General features: G+C 34.7%; 1 protein-coding gene across 2 annotated transcripts in view; it reads right to left on the reverse strand.

The window, feature by feature from the left end:
* The window catches only part of LOC128216934 (metabotropic glutamate receptor 8-like), a 92,963-nt gene that overhangs the window by 36,684 nt on the left and 34,981 nt on the right, over positions 1 to 21,298 (reverse strand). Inside the window, exon 1 of one of the 2 annotated variants that reach the window (XM_052923662.1) lies at positions 11,686 to 12,078. The exons of the other annotated variant lie outside the window; for it this stretch is intronic. Within the exon in view, the coding sequence (XP_052779622.1) occupies positions 11,686 to 12,039 (354 nt within the window). The 5' untranslated portion in view covers positions 12,040 to 12,078. Of the gene's footprint in view, positions 1 to 11,685; positions 12,079 to 21,298 lie in introns of those variants that run through there. 2 annotated transcript variants of the gene reach the window in all.

Raw genomic sequence — 21,298 nt, forward strand, 5'->3', positions numbered from 1 at the left:
TTGGAGCTTTGGGGCAAAAAGCGATTAATAGACCTCGTTTACATGTTTTAACCATCAACCCGACTATGGAAAATGTTCTTTGCAAATGAAGGAATAAACGGAGAACACATACTTTATATGACGTTGTCAAGGATCTTCACTGTGTTCCATCAGAGCTTTATTCCGGTCACATATGAGATAAATGTAGTCATTGATTGATACATTTCTTGAAACTCAGTCGGGGAAAAACATATATGCATGGAACAAATGACCTAAATGTCCATTTAATTTCATGAGCATACAACCAAACATCAACAAGCAGTTACGCATTTAATCAAATATTTCTAAACCCAAGGATGTTATGAATTAATGTTTAACAGCGTAACTAGGGCATTTCGGGATCATCGAGCATTCCTGTCACATTTTAGATAATTAACAATAAAATAGCCCTAACTTAACATTTTGAGGATGTTTTATTAATTTTAAAAGAATGTTTTTCATGTTTTACTCGATTTGATTTTTATGGCTGACCCGATAAACAATAATCCACGGCACGCCAATTGTTTTCATTTGTATCAATTATCCTACATCCATGATCATTTTTCATATTTATTAACATAATACATACGTGCAAACTATTTAACTCGAGAGTTAAAATGTTTATGTCTGAACGATTTGTTTCTTAGCGGATCAATATTTAAAATGAGAATCCCAGAGGTCAAAATCCTTTTTCATTGATATAATTCTATAGGGGCCATTATTTTTCATCACCCTATGCTTAGCACAAATCACTGGTATGTTTTGAATGTTGAAACCCGAAACACCAACCATTTAAGGAAATGATCATGGAACCTTTGTTAAGTTGTGTTAAAAGCGAGAAATCACTTTAAATTACCTGGAACTGTATACATGCGTCTTCATTTTTCACACTCGTTTACCGGATAGCTTTTGGAAGCGCCTGCTACTCACATATCTCAAATAGGTATATATGATCAATTGTGTGTGGCCTAATCCGTTCTATATTACCACTAAAAGTGAAAATGTAGTCTCCTGAATATAAAGCTGAGCTCTCTGTTACCAAAGTTACCATTAATCATGTCATTTCACACGAGATATAGAATGAAGCTCGACCATCATCATTATATAACATGAAGAAGGTTTATTTCAATTCCAATATGTCATACGGACCATGAGGAAAACAACAAAAACTGTACATACATTTACAAGATCAATTTTGATGCAAGGCATTAAAGACGTCGCAAATGGTTTTGAAACATGTCTGAAAGGAAGCAGATGCATTAAATCAGGATACCAAGTTTTAAGTACATGCATTATTCAGTTATTGAAAGAAATCGGGGTTTCAGCTTAAAGTCACCACGACCTTGACCTTTGACCAACTGATAAAACAATAGTTAGGGTACTACTCATTGAGGGATCTCTGCCATGTTCGAGGTCTCAAGACCTCAGCGTTTTTCATATATTGATCGGAACGTAATGCCATTCAACGCTTTGGAATGATAACTGCATTTAAATATTTTTTTTGATCAATGCTGATGTTTTGTTCACGATAACTTAAAGCTCTTGTAGATTATCAAGTCAGCACTCATTTTATTATACAATGTTTTGTCTTAAACGACGGTCATTGAAATTAACAGTTAATGCACGAAACCTTTTTTAATTGAACAGAGCATAAGTACAAACGAAATTTCACCGGTCGGCATTTACTGGATAAATATTTAAAATGTCGAAACTGTGTATACAAAATAAATGCGAATAAACATTGGATTTTAAAACACTTTTCCAAGTTGAAGAGTTTGTTTTATGGTGCTCTTAAATCACCCTAACTGTTAGAGATTAGTCTGTTTTATTTGTAGATGGAAAAAGGATCACAATTCCTCATAAACGGTAAGTTGTGTTTACTTTCAAATAATCTTTATTAAACATTTGCATTCTTTTTAAATAAAAAATTCTTAATTCTGACATAAATTACTGGTTCAAAAGTGAGGTACTCGGTTTTGATCAAGGGACTTCCTACTATAGATTTTTAAAGTAGTGTTTGATGTTGAGAGTGAAAGTTCCACTGTTGTTATTTCAATATAAAACACCATAATATTTCACTAGGGCATAGAAGAAGTATACATCTATATTCCCCACAAACCACAAGAGACTGCATTCTTGACTGGTCATAAGGTTCAATTAACAAAGTGATTCTTACAAGAAACATTTCTATACATTTTGTATACGCTTTTACAGCTATTACAAACGAAACAAATACAAACATAACATTGCTTAAGTGATAGTAATTGTGTTTTGTCAAACGATCGAACACACAATATTTATGCTTAGGCAATACAAGGATTTATCCAACAAAAAATGACGTACCATTTGAGTCAAAACCGCCTTATTCTATTTCACATATAAAGGAGGGGCGAGTCACTATTTCGTACTATTGCTATACCCGGCTTAGCAAAGCAGAGTGAGGCTATATTGGAATCAGGCACTTGCAAATGTCCGTTCGCCCGGTTTTCGTAAGGTTCATATCTTTCTAATTCATGGTCGAGTTCAAAATGATTTCGAAGAAGTGAACACCATAGAATGAGGATGTGTCGCGCACAAGACCCATGTTCCTATTTTAAAGGTCAATGTCACAGTAACCTTGCTATTTAAGCCTAAATGATTATAGTTCGTGCCCGGTCCATATCTTTGTCATACATTCCGAAGTAAGCACACAAGTATGAGGATGTATTGCGCACAAGATCGGTATCCATACCTTCAGGTTCATAGTCTTGGCAACCTTCTAAACTTGCTATAGACCGTAAGTTAGTCCCGTTTTTGTCCGGCTATTTCTCATTCATGGTCGGGTTTTATAATTATATGCCATGAGTTGCGATGTGTTCCATAGCACAAAGAATTGTCGTGGCGTACTAGACCCGGGCCCCTACTTTAAAGATCAAGGTCACGTCAACCGTCTGAATTTAGAGTGGTCCCTCGGTCCGTCCAAATTTTTGTCTGGTCAATATCTTTCTCATTCATTGTCAGATTTTAAAATTAATTGGCAGAAGTAACCACCATAGCATAAGAATGTGTCCCCAACAAGACCGTTGTTTCTACCCTTCAGGTCTAGGTCACAGTAAACTTTTGAATTTGGTATGTTTGGCTAAATGAGTTTTAACGATTAACAGTTTGTGTCCGGTCCATATCTTACCAGTCATACAATGTTGGATTTTAAAATTAATTGGCAGAAGTTGTCACCATAGTATACGGACTTATTGCGCAAAAGACTCGTGTCCCTACCGTTGAGTTAAATGTGAAAACATTTTTTTTCTGAAAGTAGTTTGTTAGTCTATAAAAGCATTACTGGTGATAGTTTAAGATGCATAACAGTACCAATAGTATCCAATGTTCATTATGTCTCCACATTATTGACACTAATATAGTACAATTACCTTTAATTAAACAATTTCCACTTGATTTCTTTAGTTGTTCTGTCCGGGCAGTATTTCTGACAATTTGACGAGCGGGGGTATTTATGACATTAAGTGATAGCTCTAGTCTCTTTTGTTTCAGGCATTTAATTCTTGAAGAAATCACATAGCTTTCACTGTAAAAGATGATCGAGGAATATAATGACGGGTTACGATTGATCCGGACATGAGCTAATGTGTCTCGAATTCTCAGTTATATGATCCTGTATTTGTAATTCGATTGATTAGCACTACCTTTCTAAACAAAAAGACCCATTTCACCCCAGGAAATTGTTTACTCTTCTGCGATCGAGAAACAATAAAGGTAAGTGGTAGGATTTCAATAAGCAAAGCAATTTCTCCATAACTCAATTGATTTTATTTCACACAAAATACAAATGGATATTAGAAAATAGATTAACACCAACATCAAAGATGAGGAGAGAAACTGCTCACAGGCCTTTTTCTTGTTCTAAAGTACTCGATGGTATGATTTTATTTTAAATGTCTGTAATTATGTAAAACCCATTATGTTGTTTACTGCGTCTAAAGTGCACACTGATTTCTTTTCGATGCATACGCTTACAGACATAGATAATCTAGCTCAAATATAAATATTCTGTCCGATAAATCTCAATTTATATCAGTGTTAATATTGGGCGAAATATCAAGGAATCAATAAAGTGCAAACTATCATAAGTTCCTAATTATTGGACGTTAATGAATGAAACGATGCGTTTGAATTTATCTTTAACTGCATGCTATTTGGTCAAAGTCAAAGTCGTGCCTTACCTTCTATTTCACATAGCGTGCTCACTGTCAAAACATTTGGCTAAGGATTTATGCGAAAAAAACTATCTGTGCCAGCGAACCTAGAACGAAATAATGTTACTGGTGTAACCCTTAGGTAAATCAACATATCTTTTTCTTTGCAAGATTGAAAAACACGTTTAGAAAATTAGAAGTTTGATATGACATTTTCAATTTGCCTTGACATTAGATAAGCCTTTACAACATTGTTTACAACTCAATTTAACTTATTTAACAAAGCCACCGGTGTTGTGTTTCATCTTTTGACCGGGATTCTTGATTTCACACAAATATCGATATAGAATATACGTTAATAATTTCATTAATCAAATTATGTTTGGTGAAATATGTTTACTGTCAACGACATTACGATTTGCACTCATGGAAGCCCATGGTTTAATAATGAACGTCGTAGTTCACTCCGTCAAAGGCGAAACACATATGAAATAGTCAGATGCTCGAACAAACAACACCATTGACGATTTAACAGGTACAACCATGTCAACCAAATTTGTTAAAATCGCAAAGCAAGCACATTATGAAAACTTTAGTGTTCACAATCGATTCTAACTTTGTTAAGGAAAATATTCTGAATTACTTCTTTCAATCACAAACTGATCGAAATGTACATAACATACGTTTTCTGTACATCTCGGATGTTCCATCTCAGCGGACCGTGAACAGCTTCGTTCGAATGTAGAAAGGAACTGAAATTTCACTGCCCCTTCCCGAACCTTTTTAAATACTGTTTTGTTCCGCGGAGGTACCAAACCAGTGCAAACTGGCTTATGTCTGTGCTATGTTTAAGAGGTCATATCCCCAAGATGTCGATTACTACCGTTCAATATCTATGTTGAGTGTTGAAAGTAAGGTCCTAGAAAGAACACATAGACACATGTTTAACTTCTTACGTCATAGCGACTATTTAACCCCAATTCAGTCATGCTTTTTTCCCAAGCAACCCCACTGTTAATCAGCTTGTATCGATCACTTGTTCTACCTTGCTCTATATGAGGTCGAAGAAGTTATAGCAGTGTTCTGTGACATTCTCATAAAGCCTTAAATCGCTTATGGCTTGAATGTCTTTCTTTCAAGCTTCGGGAAAGTGGCCTTTCTGGTTTCCCATTATAAAGACTTATAATAACCAATTGTCTCATTCAAAGAAACAGTGCGTTGTCATGTTTGGGTATACATCTAAAACGGTTTCAATAGATGCCGGAGTCCCGTAAGGTTCTTTTTTGTACAATTACTCTTCCTTGTCTTTATATATAATATTGTTCGTGAAATTAAATCACTCATACGTCTTTTTGCAGATGATATTAACCTTAAATACCATTGTCGACCACGCTATTTTTGCTGCTCAGCAACTAAATAGGGACGTATAAAAGATCCATCCGTGGGCCGAAACGTAAGCCCAAATTGCTAATGAGGTAACATTGAGGACACCTACCAGTTTTTTCACCAGTCCCCTAATACTTAAAGATATCACCGCATTGCTTTATGCGAGCTGTTACAGTATGTCAGCTCATTTTTTCGGACAAAATACACAGAAATAATCATCGATCCTTCCCGGTTGAACAACGTACTCAAAGCAAATTACGTACAGAATCTACGACTCCGACTCTAGAAATCTGCGTTATTTAGTTTAACAGAACGACCGAAAGGCGACAAACTTCATGATTAAAAAGAAAACAAGTACGTGATTTAACACTAATAAAAAGCTACTCAGTATTATTTTTATTTTTATAGAAGCCAAAAACAATTTCTTGAATGGGCCAATTGGTTAATTAGCCATTATAGAGATTGGCCAACCATGTTCTCCGCCACCGGATTGTTTCGGATAAGAAAAGATTACAGAGGATCGTATTACACTACTTTAAGACTAACGCATGTTACATGTGACGTAGAATATGACATTTTTATATAACTGAATTTTGACATTCACGATCTATAGTTACCTCATCGAAATATTCTATCGTTAACTAACTTATCAAAAGTGCGATGAAATTCCGATTGCCTAGACAAACTCCATACACATAAGAGTTCAGCATAAAAATAAATCCAAAATTACCGCTTTTAGGTGCTGCGGCGTGATTTTATAAGCGCAGGATAAGATATTAAAACTATACAGCACCCCCTGTACTCTCCAGACCTAGCACCATGTGACTTTTGGCTTTTCATAACAATCAATAACGAGTGTAGAGACTCGCGTTTCGACGACGTCAAAGACTTGCTAGTGGTTGTTCGGGTGTGATTCGGGAGAATACCAACAGAAAACTTCAACTACTGCTTTAAAACTTTGGTTCACAGACACGAAGAGTGTGAGAAGTACTCTGGGGAAAATTTTGAGAAATTTTGATTTTGCTTCTGGAAATGAATAAAAGGTATATAGGGCTATGTGTGTTTAACGAATTGTGTACAAATTTTACAAAAAAAATAAGAATGTTACGGCACTTGTCCAGGAACTTTCCTAACACCCATCGTACACCCCTTTTAGAAAAAATATGATTTATATACAACAACTACTAAGCAAACACGTTTTCTGTCAAGTTCTAATAACCGATTAAGCAAATATGCCAGAATGATGTACAATCTGTTATTGGCAAATGTCGTAAACACTGTAAGTTATTTTAAGACACAACGATGAGATAATTGCGGAAATGCATTTTTATAATTCCCTTGAGGTTCTTTATTGACATGTCGTGTGTTTCCGACGTACTACGCTTTAACTTGTATTTACACAAGAGGCCTGTAATGTTGTTAAATGCTTTTACGTTATCTATAATGTGTGACAGACCTGCACACAATACAGTAATTATCAAGACACCGAAACGATACGTTTTTAAAAGGATTAAATATACCATGCAACGTTTCTGCGTTGTAGAGCAAAAGAGAAAACGTTGTATTAGGTGATTCACGCCAAAGAATTGTCCGTGTAATGTCAAGTTTACAAAACTAGACATGAGTGCATGTTGTTTGACATGTCTTTACAGTCAGTGGAACAGGAGGTGGGTTTTTTCAAGAATAAATTCTGATAATGTTTAATTATTCAGATAGACATAAACATGTATTACGGAAATGTTGACTGGGAAACTGTTTTATTTGTGTGACAAGATCGTTTCACAAACGCTTATTACCATCAAAGTGCAAACGACGTTACCTTTAATTGTTTGAAGTATTTACGTGTAACTTTTGATTCCTTGCCAAGAACGATATTTTTCCTGATTGCCCTTCTGAAGATGAAACCGAGTGTCTCCTATTTTTTTCTGTCTGCTTTTTCAACAAAACCTTCTCAATCATTCTTAACCGTCAATAACATTTCCATGAAAGAGCTTTATCAATGTGTATGATTATTAAAAACGTATATATATATTGACGATTTATTCGATTTGATATTTCACACAAATGTGGGCCTTTGTCAAATTATTGTCGTTGTGTATTCAGGTCAGATGTTGCCGTATCGGCTGGCTCTGGAAACATTTTTATTGCTGTGTACTTGCCATGTCAGAGTATGATGTCTCCTTTGGCCTTGGTCATATTGTTATCGGTGTGTATTTAAGTAAGACGTTGACGTATCCCTTGTTCTTGGTCATGGTGCTATCGTTGTGAATTTAGTTTAGAGTTTGGACGTCGCCTTTTTTCTTTTTATATTGATATCGTTATTTTTCTAGGTCATAAGTGGACCTTTCCGTTGAGTTTGGTCATATTGCTATTGTTGTTTATTTGGGTCGGAGGTGGACGTCTCCGATGGCCATGGTGGTATCGATATCGTTGTCTATATAGGCCAGAGGCAGGAGTATCCGTTTCCGTGCTAGCTTCAGCTGGGTTTGAACTATCCATTTCCTCTGAAGTGAAGTTTGCTTTTCACTTTGGAGTTATCTAGGGACTGTAAAATTTAATCAGAGGTGTATATTTTATTTTTTTCTGTAAATATTCATTGAAGAAAATAAATAATAGAAGCTTTACTACTTCATAATGAATTTCTATTTTAACCTGTTATTATTGACTCGCACTTTGATCCACCGCAATGTGCATATATTTTAACATAATTTTATTTTTCATCAGGCATGTCTATGATGTAGAAGATATTTTATGCAGGACATATTCAGCAAGAAATAACACGGATTAATTGAATCCAATGAAAAGCCATCTTTTCTGATGCCACTGGAGTTTGAATTTCCGGAGAAAGTTAACTGTTCCTTTTCTATGTTGTATCTAATATTAATGTTCTGATCCATTTAAAGACGGCAGAAATCAATTTTCAACGGAAAGCAAGGCATTATTTTCAGAAATAAGTCTGACCAAGGGACATTTTGAAAAGGCGTCCTACGGGTTAGTTCCATGATCTGACGTTGGGGGGGGGGGGGATAGGGGAAATACTGCAATCTCTTTCTTAAAACATATCGGATATTTTTACTAGAATTCCTCATGAAATATTTAATAGTTTTTAAAAATTATTCCACCTAAGGAAAGCTAGGCTTTCAGAAATATGTAGCAATTAAAATAATATAACAACAGATGAATGCATATATTTGTTGTTTGTTAAAAATGTGCAGTTTAGGCGAGTATATTTGGATGAGATTTTGAAGTAAATTGATTGATGAAAAAGACATTGAAAACGCCTTAAAGCGGAAACGATTTTTGTAACGTTAACTATACATGTATGCCATCATTATATTTTATCCGTGTTTTACACTGTGTTTGACATAACCTCTGCTTATTGTAAAGCAAAATGACAAGTGCAAGATTTAACACAACATGCCAAACAATCAATGCTTGGTTTACCATGGTTACAACAATCTGTCAATAAGTCTCTCCTGTACTTTCCATGTTGCGGGATATGAAAAGAGTTTCGAATTGTCATGAGATATTCCCGGAAATGAAGATAAAGTTTGAGGATAAAGGACCGCTTTTCTGGAAAAGTACCAGCGAACTTATTATAAATTTAAAGGAAAGTCAGATGTTCATTATAAAAAAAAAAAAAAAAAAATGGGTTTGATTATATGTATTTATATTATATTACAATTATAAAGATTATCATAACTCAATTGATCATGAATATTCCGTTATTTTATGAAAAAAAATCCAATCATGACTATGAAATTCATATAGCAAACAAACATAATAAGTTACTGAAAACGAATAGCATGTACCTCATATATAATTTTTCATGGTCATATGTGTCTGCTGTCTTGTGCGTCTCTCGTTATGCTTAGGTCAATCTGGCATTAAACACGCTCATACATGCTGCTGGGCTCGTCCGTTTGGTAACAATAATATCCAATTGGACTCTTCTTTCCTGATCAAGATGTCTTTTAAACGTTATTTAACGTAATTAAAGTAGCGGTGTTTACAGAAGGGGGATAAATAGTAATAAAAATAATAGCAACTTTTATCGAGTGTGCATTTAAATTATATCTGTAAATGAGAAAAAAGGACGAATCGAATTCGATGTTCATGTGTGGTACAGTTTATATGAGAAGTTTAAAATAAAACCTAAAATCTTAAATTGAAACGTTTGGTTATTGCGACTCCGAGACAAACATCTTTCACAATAAGCCCAGTAGTATAATTGAATCTTTCAAAGAATACTCTGTTAAGAGGCACAAAGTTAAGGCCTAACATAAACCACATGAAGACACACAACGTTCAGAACAAAACAAACAATACAAAACAACATTTAAGCACACAGAGACCACACACGAATCAAAATATCTGTATATGTTAGGGTTACCGCTTTGGAACAGTCAGGAAACAGGATGCACTGGAGGATTTCACTTACGTATGTGCGCACAACCTCACAGAGCAACAGGGATCCAATGGAGGATTAAACTAGTGTACGTGCACACACACAGAGAGAGAGAGATTCTTTATTTCCTCCGATATGAAGAGACATGACACATTATAAACAGAACATAATACAAAGAAACATATTGAACAAAAATTTACATAAATTATATACAACAAACAAATATATCAGACAGGAAGGATAACTATAAATAATACATCTAGTAATTCTGTATGATAACTAAGTACTTATACAGTGAATGAGACATAGTTTTGTAATTTCATTTACATTTCCCCATTCTACGACGTCTTATTGTTAATAATTTGTTTACATATATTATAATTTCTTGTTTATATTTTGAATTTCTACCGAGCTAGCCCAAAATAACCTAAACGACGAAAAGCGAAAGTCTAGGTCATAATCACGGGAGTTATTATTTGTTGTATCCGTATTTATACAGGATCCTAATGTACTTCAGTGCCGCTTTGAAAGCCTTGACTCTAACTGTGTCCTCTATAGATAGCTGCGGAAAACCAGTTAAAAGTTCGATTAATTGCTCATAAATCGTCTCTAGAAGCGCTCGAGATTTTACAAAACATTATTTTGTGCAAAACCATTTGTTCTGTTATTATTTCACATTCTTGGCATTTGGATACAAAACTTCTTGAAAAATATTTACTAATAATCAGCATAGCAGTCCTACAATTTTTCAGCTGGTCTCTATACATGTTACTAAACTGCCACATTAAACAAGGTTCATATTCACAATGGATAGACTTAAATAATCGTAGGTTCACATCGTTTTCCTGTGATATTTTGTATTTGGTTACAACACGATTATTTATAGATTTATTTACAGTAGATCTCCAGCTATCATGACTCGGAAAAATTGCATCCCTTTGGAAGTGTCATAATACATGTATTAGATTATATTTGCCTAAGATTCTGTAAATGTCTGGAATAAATCCTGTTACTGCACTTGGTTCTCTTTCGAATTTGCATAGTCTTAATAGGAATAAGTTTAAGGATTAAAATAGTGTGTTTGCGCACAACCTCACAGAGAAACAAGGATCCACTGGAGGATTAAAACGGATCCACTGTAGGATTAAACTAGTTTGTGTGCGCACAACCTAACACCGAAACTAGGATCCACTGTAGGATTAAACTAGTGTGTGTGCGCACAAGCTCACACAGAAACTAGGATCCACTGTAGGATTAAACTAGTGTGTGTACGCACAACCTAACACAGAAACTAGGATCCTCTGTAGGATTTCACTTACGTGTGTGCGCACAACCTAACATAGAAACAGGGATCCACTGGAGGATTAAACTAGTGAGTGTGTGCACAACCTAACACAGAAACTAGGATCCACTGGAGGATTAAACTAGTGTACGTGCGCACAACCTAACAGAGAAACTAGGATCCACTGTAGGATTAAACTAGTGTACGCGCGCACAACCTAGCACTGAAACTAGGATCCACTGTAGTATTTTATTTAGTATCTTAAAGTATAAACAATGGTATGAGAAACTGAGTATGGTGAATATTCAGACAAATCACCTATGACCGTCATTTAAAATAAAACATAGCTGGATCAGCTAAATATACTGTAATTTTCAGGATAATGATAATGTAAGAGTTACCTTGAAAAGACGAAGTATGTTAGCTACCATAATGGACACTGTGCTCGCTGCAGCCCCGATCACACCAGAAACAGGCTTCAGTTGGACATATTTTGGAGCCTGGCCGTCATTGCATTTGTAATCCGCAAGATCAATGGTCGTCATTTGGGCTTTGATAAAATCCATACATTGTTCTAACGCGTAGGTGTCAAAACTACAAGTATCTAAGATGTGAACTCCAATTTTTAAACCTGGCAGTAAATCTGGGTCTCGGTTAATGCTGTCTACTGCAAACAACATCGCTTCAAGGCGTTGAATGCCCTTTTCACGCTTGATATCGCCGCAATTCACACCGTTCTGACCTTTTTCGTGCATCGGGAAAAGCCCTCCAAATATTATGTCTCCGTCAAGACGAAGTTTCATGTCATCTATTCCAACTGATTGTTGAAAATGAAAGACGACAGTCAACGTGAATAACACACTGACATAATATTCCATCATTTATTACAGCTTTTTGACACAACGTCGAATCAAGTAACTTTTTCTGCTTTCATATGGTCGTTTTCGTAAAATATTGACATCAAATTCTTCCTTGGAATAGAATTGAAAAAAACTGATTGTCTGAAAGTTTCAAGATGCAAAAGCTTAGAACAGTATCGCAGATAACAGCATTAATGGCTCTAGAACACTTCGAATTTAAATTTCCATTGGCAGCGCCAAACAAGGAAAAGCTTTATCTGATATTTATGTCAGAGATGTGAGAGAAAATGCAATTATGGTATCCACTATTTAACAATAAATTTACCGCTTTTTTCCCGTAATAGATATCCAGATGGAAAGACGTATTCCTTTATTCCAGTGACATCCTTAAAAGTCAGATTAAAACAATTCACTTTTAATGATATGCCCAAACAAAATTCACGGATGACTTAAATATCCTTTGAATACATATTTATAAATTTGACCTTGTTTTTTATACTTTCTCTTAATTATATTTTGTATTGAAAATATTTTCAATATGCATGCATAAAACTACATCTGAATATTATGAAATCACCGTCAATTTATTCTCGCAAACTTTTAACTATCTTTTATTTTCCTGGTACACTATTTTCCAAATAATTTGCGTACAACGCGATGTCGATAGGCGAATACAACCATGTGTTTTTTTTTATTGATGCCATACATTTATACTCTAAATCAACGTAAATCCAAACAACAGTGTGTCGATTTACAATTTAATGACATTCCTTTTTGTGATGTTCATTTTCTCGGATCCGCTGCGATTGCGTATAGGCGCATGTCGCGAGTGAAAGTTTCCCAGTGGAAACCACGCTAGCCGGGCGATTTTAGCGCCTCGCTGAGACGATGACAGTCATATTGGAAAGTTGAACAGATCGAAGGTCAGTAAGTTTTCAAGATTGACTGGTAAGGATGGTTCCTCGTTTTGTATGCTCTCCGTTAATTTCTTCGTTAATTTTCGTTTTAAGTTTTACGGCTCATGTTTTTGTCCTTGTAGTTTTCATTGAATTATTTATGTTTAATAAAATGAGCGAACAGCATGACGATATTCAAGGCCCATAAAACGTTGAATGTCTGACATTTACCAACTGATATTACTTTTCCTTGAAGGGAACTGCAACACCAGTACATATCAAAGTTTTGTTTTGTCATTGTGGGTGACACTTTCGACAACGGCGTACTTCGATACATGTACATTTTATAAATTCATTTTGTCACAATTTATTTTGACATTTATTATTTCTTTATTATTACATGAAACAAAATTAGCTTGCATAAAACTGTTATTGATATGTCTATCTATGACCCACTCCATTGCCTTTTTAATGGGTGGTCACTATTTAACATATCTGCAAAATTATGCCATTGTTTATCTGGTAAAAACATGCTTTCCTCTAATGATATTTTATAACCAGATTTATATATCAATTCCAGAAATACGATAGATATATTTTATTCTTGACGTTTGCTTCCGATTACTGCTTTTAATTTACCTAAAAGACAAAACTTCTAAACAGATTGTCTCTTGTGATTTTGACATCTGGGAAATAATTAAATATTCGTGATTTAGTCATTAATTTATATTCATATTTAAATATGTCTTCCACATCGATAAGATCGTGTTTTTATAACTTAACAATCTATTTCAATACAATTTAAACATCATTTTCAATAATTTCAAGGTCATTGGCATAAACAACATCGACTAGTTAATCAGCTTTGTATGATTTATGAGTATGATTTTAATGTATCATGATAGAGAATATTTCTTCCAAAAACATGTTTAAAGCCCTTGATTAAGGTAGATAATTTAAAAAAAAGCATTGTAATTGAAAAATCGTGCATGCCATGTTCTGTTCAAAATAGGAATAATTTACAAGATTATTATTATATGCATATGTAGTAGTATAACAATACACACTGAATGAGATCTCATTAAGATGAGCTACTTCTGTATACGGCCAATGCCCACTTATACCGATTTGCAACGGTTTGAACGGTATTCTAATTTCATGAACAACAAAAGCATATTAATGTAATAAGTTTGATATTATGACATTATCCATTTTATTATTAATGTTATAACTGCAAGACTTATAAAGTGCAAGCCTGAAGTTTAAAACACTTCACCACCGTTAAATAAAGTGTAAGGGTTATACTTTTTATGTAATTCGCTATCAGTATTTATATGAAGAAACAAGTAAAGCAGTTGAAAATTTATTCAAACCAATAAATAGGGCATATTAGAAAAAAGGTTTTCTTTAAAAAAAAAAATTCGTTTCGACGATTTCTTTGTGTGGTATTTTGTGGAATGGTGAACTGTGTGATATTGAATCAGAAAACCCAGCGTGCAATACGGTTTTGATTTCCGGTTTCTATATGTTATGCTTAAATCATGCATTATTTTAAACAGAAAGTTAGGTATGAGAAAGTATTACTTTAGCTACCTGCAAGCGTATGTGTTGTCTTAGTAACATTATCAATCAAAAATAAGGAGAGAAACGAAAACAGAACACTTGCTTAAACGCAAATAAAACATCATCAACAGATGGAAAATAGTAACTAAAAGAAAGTCTTCGAACAAAGGTAGTTAAATTTATTCATTGTCATTTATTGTGACTTCTTCAAAAAAAGAGTATCGCTTAAGCTAGAGTTGAGGGGCGTTGAAACTGTTTCAATTGATATTAATAACCAGCCTCAAACAAACCGAATGAATGTCGTTTGTGCTTCCATAGAAACTTTCTTCCAGATCGTGATGCCTGTTTGATTACGCTAAAGGTGTCCTGGTGTTGTGGCATATCCACTTTTTCACCATGCTCATATTCATCTTTGTTGTCACAATTTGCATAAACCATAATCCATTATTTACTTACTCTAAAGAATATCGATGACATGAATACATTAAAGGAATGTCTTCAATCATGAACAACCTTTATCGGTTGCGACTAGCATTGTATGCTGTGCTTGTTCTAGACGTATTTTTGATTTCGAGACATAAATAATCTCCTACTCCAATATGGTGTTCTGTCATTTATATCAGTGTTAATACTGGGCAAAATGTCCCGGAATCAATCAAGTGCAAAATAAGATTAGTTTCCAATTATGGGATGTATTGATTGAGACGGTACGTAACAATTTGTCTTTGACCGTATGCTATTTTGTCTTTATCTAGATAAAAAAAAATGCCATACACGTACCTTATCTTCTCTGTGCCTTGTATGGACTAAGATTATTGGCTATGGATATAAACGAGCAGGATAATTATTGGTCATAACAAAAAAAGCAAAACAAATATTCCTCTTTTTATTTTCGAGTAGTATTTAGTCGTATCCCTTGCTTTGCCAAGTCGATAATAGTTCATGGTGTTATTCATTTATCCCAAACCTTTTATATCATTTATACACTTCTCGGTGGAAATCCTTTATAAATTGGTTTAAAAACATGGACCCAAACTAATTGTATTGGGTTGTTTGGTAGGTGCGAATTATGAGTGATAAATTGACTTTTTATATGTTACCGTTTGCTGCAGAAGTCAATAAGTATTCTACTCGGAGCCTTTTGTGTGTGTTGGATGTTCTTTTTGATAAAACATTGCTTGAAATGACAAAGATAAATATTTCTGTCTTTCTGCGGGTTTTTTCACTTGCCCTATGTAACCAGGAAACATTCTGCTAAAAAAAAGGAATCATAGATCCTTAATAACTGTACAACGTTCTTTAAGCCAATTAGGATCATCATCCACCAACGTGACTGTCAAATCCACTAATAATTCCGTCAATTCTTTATATTACCCAATCAAGCAAAAATCACAAATCCCAAAAGGATATATATACACGTGTATACTCGACCTTCTTGGACCGTACTCGAAAAGCTTCTTTCTAAATTGCTACATATAAAAAAATACACTGTACTGTATGACAGTATAGATTAATTTGTTTTAACAATTTTTATTCTAATAAAACATGTTCAATAAATACAAGTGATATATGCACAAAACAAAATAAAATAATCACGACATAATTGAAAAGGAGCTTTGCGGCTTTTACTACATCTCGCTTCTTTCACTCTTTCTCGCTGTCTATACTTGTGTTAAAGGTGTTCTGAATTTTATTATGTTTTCACTTGTAAGAATGCGATCGATATTTTAGAAGGTGTATGACAAATGAATGAAGTCGTAAGTATTAATTCGCGATAGGAGAATGAAAGTAGACAAAATGAAAGACACGGAACGAAACAGGGAGAAAGGTGCAGTGCGTGGTGGGGGTGCGTGGACAGATCGGGTCAATCGTGAAATCAAGTATGTTTTAATTTACAGAACATAAAACCGCGGCGTTTAAAGGGACTGTACTCCGTATGATGAAATAGCGAAAAAAAAATAATGTCGAAAACTGACATAATATTGGTATCGATGTGAACAATGCATTGAAACTTACTTACTGAAGTACCACATGGTTTACAATTTATTTATTGTTCGCAGTGTGTTCGGTTTTTTTTTCATTAAAAAATATTACTGGGGATGTCTACCTAGTAGAATTCATTCCTTATGCGTGATTGGCTAGTCGATGTTATCACGTGATATTACCGAGTTAGGTGTATAGCTTAATTATATCACCCTTTAAGATTAAGACTTCGTAGCCCATTGGATACAACGCTGGACTGAAATTTTGGCGACACCGGATCGAACCCGGTCTCCGACGCATTTTTTATTATGGTATTCTTTTTTACAATTGTGATATCAACGAGTAAGACATTTTATTAAATAATTGTCCTGAGATTCGTTACAGAAAAACACTTTTTTGGTGCCAATCTGGTGTACAGTTCCTTTAACTTTGAAGAAAGTATGCTGAAAGTGGTTAAATATCGTTGTGTTTGTCAGGTACGTGGCTTTTCGTAATTTTTCCATTACTGACAATGAACTTGCGTTCACCCTCTTAAGAATGTGGAACTGTTTTTTATTCTTGTTAATGCACCAGTCAATTGTAACCATGTCTCCCCCGCAAGTCCGGTGGTATGCGTGGGATAGTGGGGGAAATGGGTCGTGTTGTAAGGATTGTAGTTGAAGGATGCAAGGGTGGAGAAGAATGACATGCAGATTTTGTAGGTGACAGGAACAAATTGGAAAATAATTGGGTTAACAAGAAATATTAAGAAGGTAAACACAATTTCGGCGATAGTAAGGGACTATTTAATCAACTCGGGATAGAGTGTTATAGGACCTGTTTCTGGTTTCCGTGCCCAGCCTCTTTTCTTCCGATATTTAAGTCCTGTTTAAATATTCAAGTCGAAAAGGGAAACAAGTCGTGTTATAATAAGGTCATTGCCTCAAGCTAACTTTTACTAGGACGCCTTCGTCTGCGAGCGTAAGATTGTCACAAATAGAGATCGAAAAAATAGTGTTGTTATAAAACCTGAAGTGATTTAAGATATATGCGGTTTTTAAATATCGCATGAGGTAAATACATTGCCAGGCCTTTTTTTGACGGACTGAATCTGTCAATGCAATGCGCAGGTACTAGTGTGATGCCTTGATGTTTGTGAGTTGGATCTTCCGTTATACAAACACTACCCATACAGATAAGTGGATGTGTCTATCTGTTTGTCTTTCGAGATGTGAGAAGTGTTTTGGTTGTGGCTTGGGTTAAATGATAAAAGTCACTTTAATGTCACCATTTACTTGCTAAACAACAAACTTCGACAGTGGTGTATAGGGGGGGCAGATGAAAAGACGATTTGGTTATTTTTTCACCATGTCATTAATATAAAAGAGGGGGAGTAAGTGACCAAGAACTGAACCTTGAGGTACTCCGGCAGATATAAAGACCTTTTCAGACATAGAACCAAACAAGACAACGCAGTGTTTTCTTTCAATAAGATAATCAGTAAGCCTTAATACTAGTGAAACGGAACTTGAAAAGAAGGCATTAATTTCATACGCATGTCAAAGACTTTTGAGATGTCGCGGAATACTGCGTAAAGCACGTATCCTCATCTATAGCAAGGCCCAACGAGCACTAGATAGATACAAGCTGAATAAAAGTGGTGTTGTTGGATTATTTTCACCATTTTAGTTGAATATGTACTAACAATCTTAACCACTTCTCATTGTTTACTTAAATATACAGAATACATTTTGACTTATTTATGTGTTTCATCAAAACTTCATTAAAAAGCACACACAACAACTTCACAATAGAAGTTCAACCTACTGGTCCATGAAAACAGGGTCAGAATAGATATGTTTGTTAATCGACGTGCTTACGTTCGAGAATATCAGCCTTGATAATATGTCGATTCTGCACAAATATACAAGTGTTGTTCGGAACATTTCGCGTAAAAGCTTGTATCCTTGTACATTTCAGTGACCCCATACACTGGAGTATATCGTGGTATGAATACGTCATTCATGACCTATAATGCTAAATAGTTTGAAATAGAAACCCATGTAACGTTTTGAAAATTAGGATTTCTGAAACTCGTCACTGTTTCAATTTGATATTATCGCAATGTGAAATAACAAGCAAATACTGATGTTTTGTATGTGTGTTCATAAGGTCCAACAATTCATAGATAGCTTTACTTAAAGTGCATTGCATATTTTTAGTAATAAACTACTGTAAATAAACAGTGGAACTTTGCAATGTTCATATTCAATGTATCACACAACAGCTTTATAGTCTTCGAACGAGTTTATAACTATAGTTTATCTCCTTGAATAAGATAACAAAGTTTTGGCACCGATGATATCATCAGAAAGACTTACTAGTAGTGTCGCGGAGCAAACACCAACCTCCTTCGTTCCTTTCAGTAGAAAATGGGATTGACTCAACCATTACTTGAGTTACGGGACTTGCTGAACATTAATGTTTGTCTCTGGCAGCATGCATTTGTACCGAGTTGCATTTGAATGTAAGTATCTTAAACGGTGTTTTATTGCTAGCTGATGTTAGAATCTTGGCACGCTGGGCACGACACCAATACTATCCCAATACCTTCATAATATTCTCTCAAAAAAAGGGAAGACCTAAAAGTAATAGCAAATATCATATCAAACATATAGAAAACAGAAAACAGTTATATTTGTCTTACATAGATATGTATCTCTGTTTACGAGTTGAAAATGCTCTGTCCACTCACCCCTACCACGCACTATAAAATACGTTGTTCCTGGATGTTCCTCTGACGTTGACAACAAGTCAATGAAATTTACATTCCGTACGTAGGTCACAGTGTCTCGGAAGGCATTACATAAGCCATTGGTGATATCGAATTAATAAATCGACCGTGTCTTCTGACGTTTGGAAATTTCGTTGGGTGTCTGTAGGTGATTGATCACTGTGCCATTAAACAGAATCACAGTGATGGGATCGTCTCTGAAGTTTCCATTGTATCTTTGTAGACTGTCTTATAAGAATTCAGACAATAACCATTTTTCTGCCAAACATTGTCTTGTTTGGGTCTTACGTCGTAAAATTAAATATTTGTCCAGACGTTATTGATTAAGATAGAATCTAATAAATCCTGTTCTTTATTTTCTGTATTAACCTAAAGGGTGTAAAATCTGTTTTCGATGAATTCGTTAAAACTGTATATTTTTATACGACGGAACAATCCAATGTTAAAAGTACAAATTCATTTTAATTCATTCCTGGCTGGTTTGTATTTCGGGCGTATAGTGTTTTTACAATGATTGACACAAGCGCCGTGTATTATTGTTAAATGCTTTTTGAGGTAATCTATATGGCCTTTTGCGTTTTCAGTAGTAACATAACGTAACCAAGTATTGTTTGATATTGTTACATAATTTATACCGTTTCAGATCTTACAAAAAACAACATTTCTTACCGGTCACCATTCTTAAAGATAAGACAGATTGTCCCTTAAATTTATTTACATTTTCCGCTTTTCACAACAAAACAATTAGTTCTGAACGGACCCTAACATTTGTCTGAAAGAGTCTATTCTCATCTGTTTTATGACACCGGATATTAAAGTGTATGGCTTCTTTCTGCCATGAGAATTGACAAAATATTATTTTCTTCACAGAAAATAGGGTCTTGGTCAAATTTCTAACGTTTCGTTTTCAGTATAGAGGTGGACGTCTCCGTTACCATACTCGCTTCAGTCGGAAGGTACATCATCTTCAATTAATAAACGCTCTCTTTGTTTCCAGGCTTTAGTCACTGTCTCTTAAGTGAAGTTTGCTTTTCACTCTAGATTTCTCTAGTGACAGTAGGAATCAATGAATGATGTATGTTTGTTCGACTACTTGTTAATTGTTCACCGAAGAATTGAATGGATAGAAACTGTACCTATTAATACCGATATTCAATTTAAAGGTGTTATTATTGACTTGCACTTGGATCAAATACATTTAACATACCTTTTTACATAACAAAATATATAGTAGTTTTATTATGTAGAAGTTTTAAATACATGAAATTTTAAGTCCAAACAAGAACTGACACGGATTATAATCAATGTAAAGCCATCTTGTCTGAAGCCAAAGGATTTTATATTTCCGGAATGTGTTTCTCTGCATCGTTCTCATCGATGATTTGATCCGTCTTAAGATGGCAAAAATCAATTTGCAACGGACAAGAAGGCACTTTCACCAGAAATAAACCTAAAAAAGTGGCATCTGTAAAAGGTTTCCCAGGGGCGAACCGAGAATTTGACACCTTTTAGTTGGAGATTTAACATGGACATTCCTCTCCCATACACAATCTAAACCCGGACAACGTATCTTTCCCTATACCACTGAACAATCATCGACAATTCGTAATAAACCTGTATGTTCACAAGTTCTTATTAAATGTTCCTTTAAATGTTAATGTCGATGACAGCGCATTAAATTGTAAGGGTTTGCAAATCCGTTTTCTGAGAAAAAAAAATAATTCAACGTTTCTATAAAAAAAACGCCCGTATTAACACCCATTGTTATGTTTAAAATCTACTGTTATAATAATCAAATGCTGGTCTTACCTTGGTCAAACGAATTATATCATTACTTTCTTTAGTACTTTGAATGTTTCTTGACATTTACGAAGAGCATTTGCCTCATACAAAATGCTTTATGATAATATTTATGTGCTTAGCGCTTGACATTCTATGA

Source organism: Mya arenaria, chromosome 14 (assembly GCF_026914265.1).
Source record: "Mya arenaria isolate MELC-2E11 chromosome 14, ASM2691426v1".
Lineage (NCBI taxonomy): Eukaryota > Metazoa > Mollusca > Bivalvia > Myida > Myidae > Mya > Mya arenaria.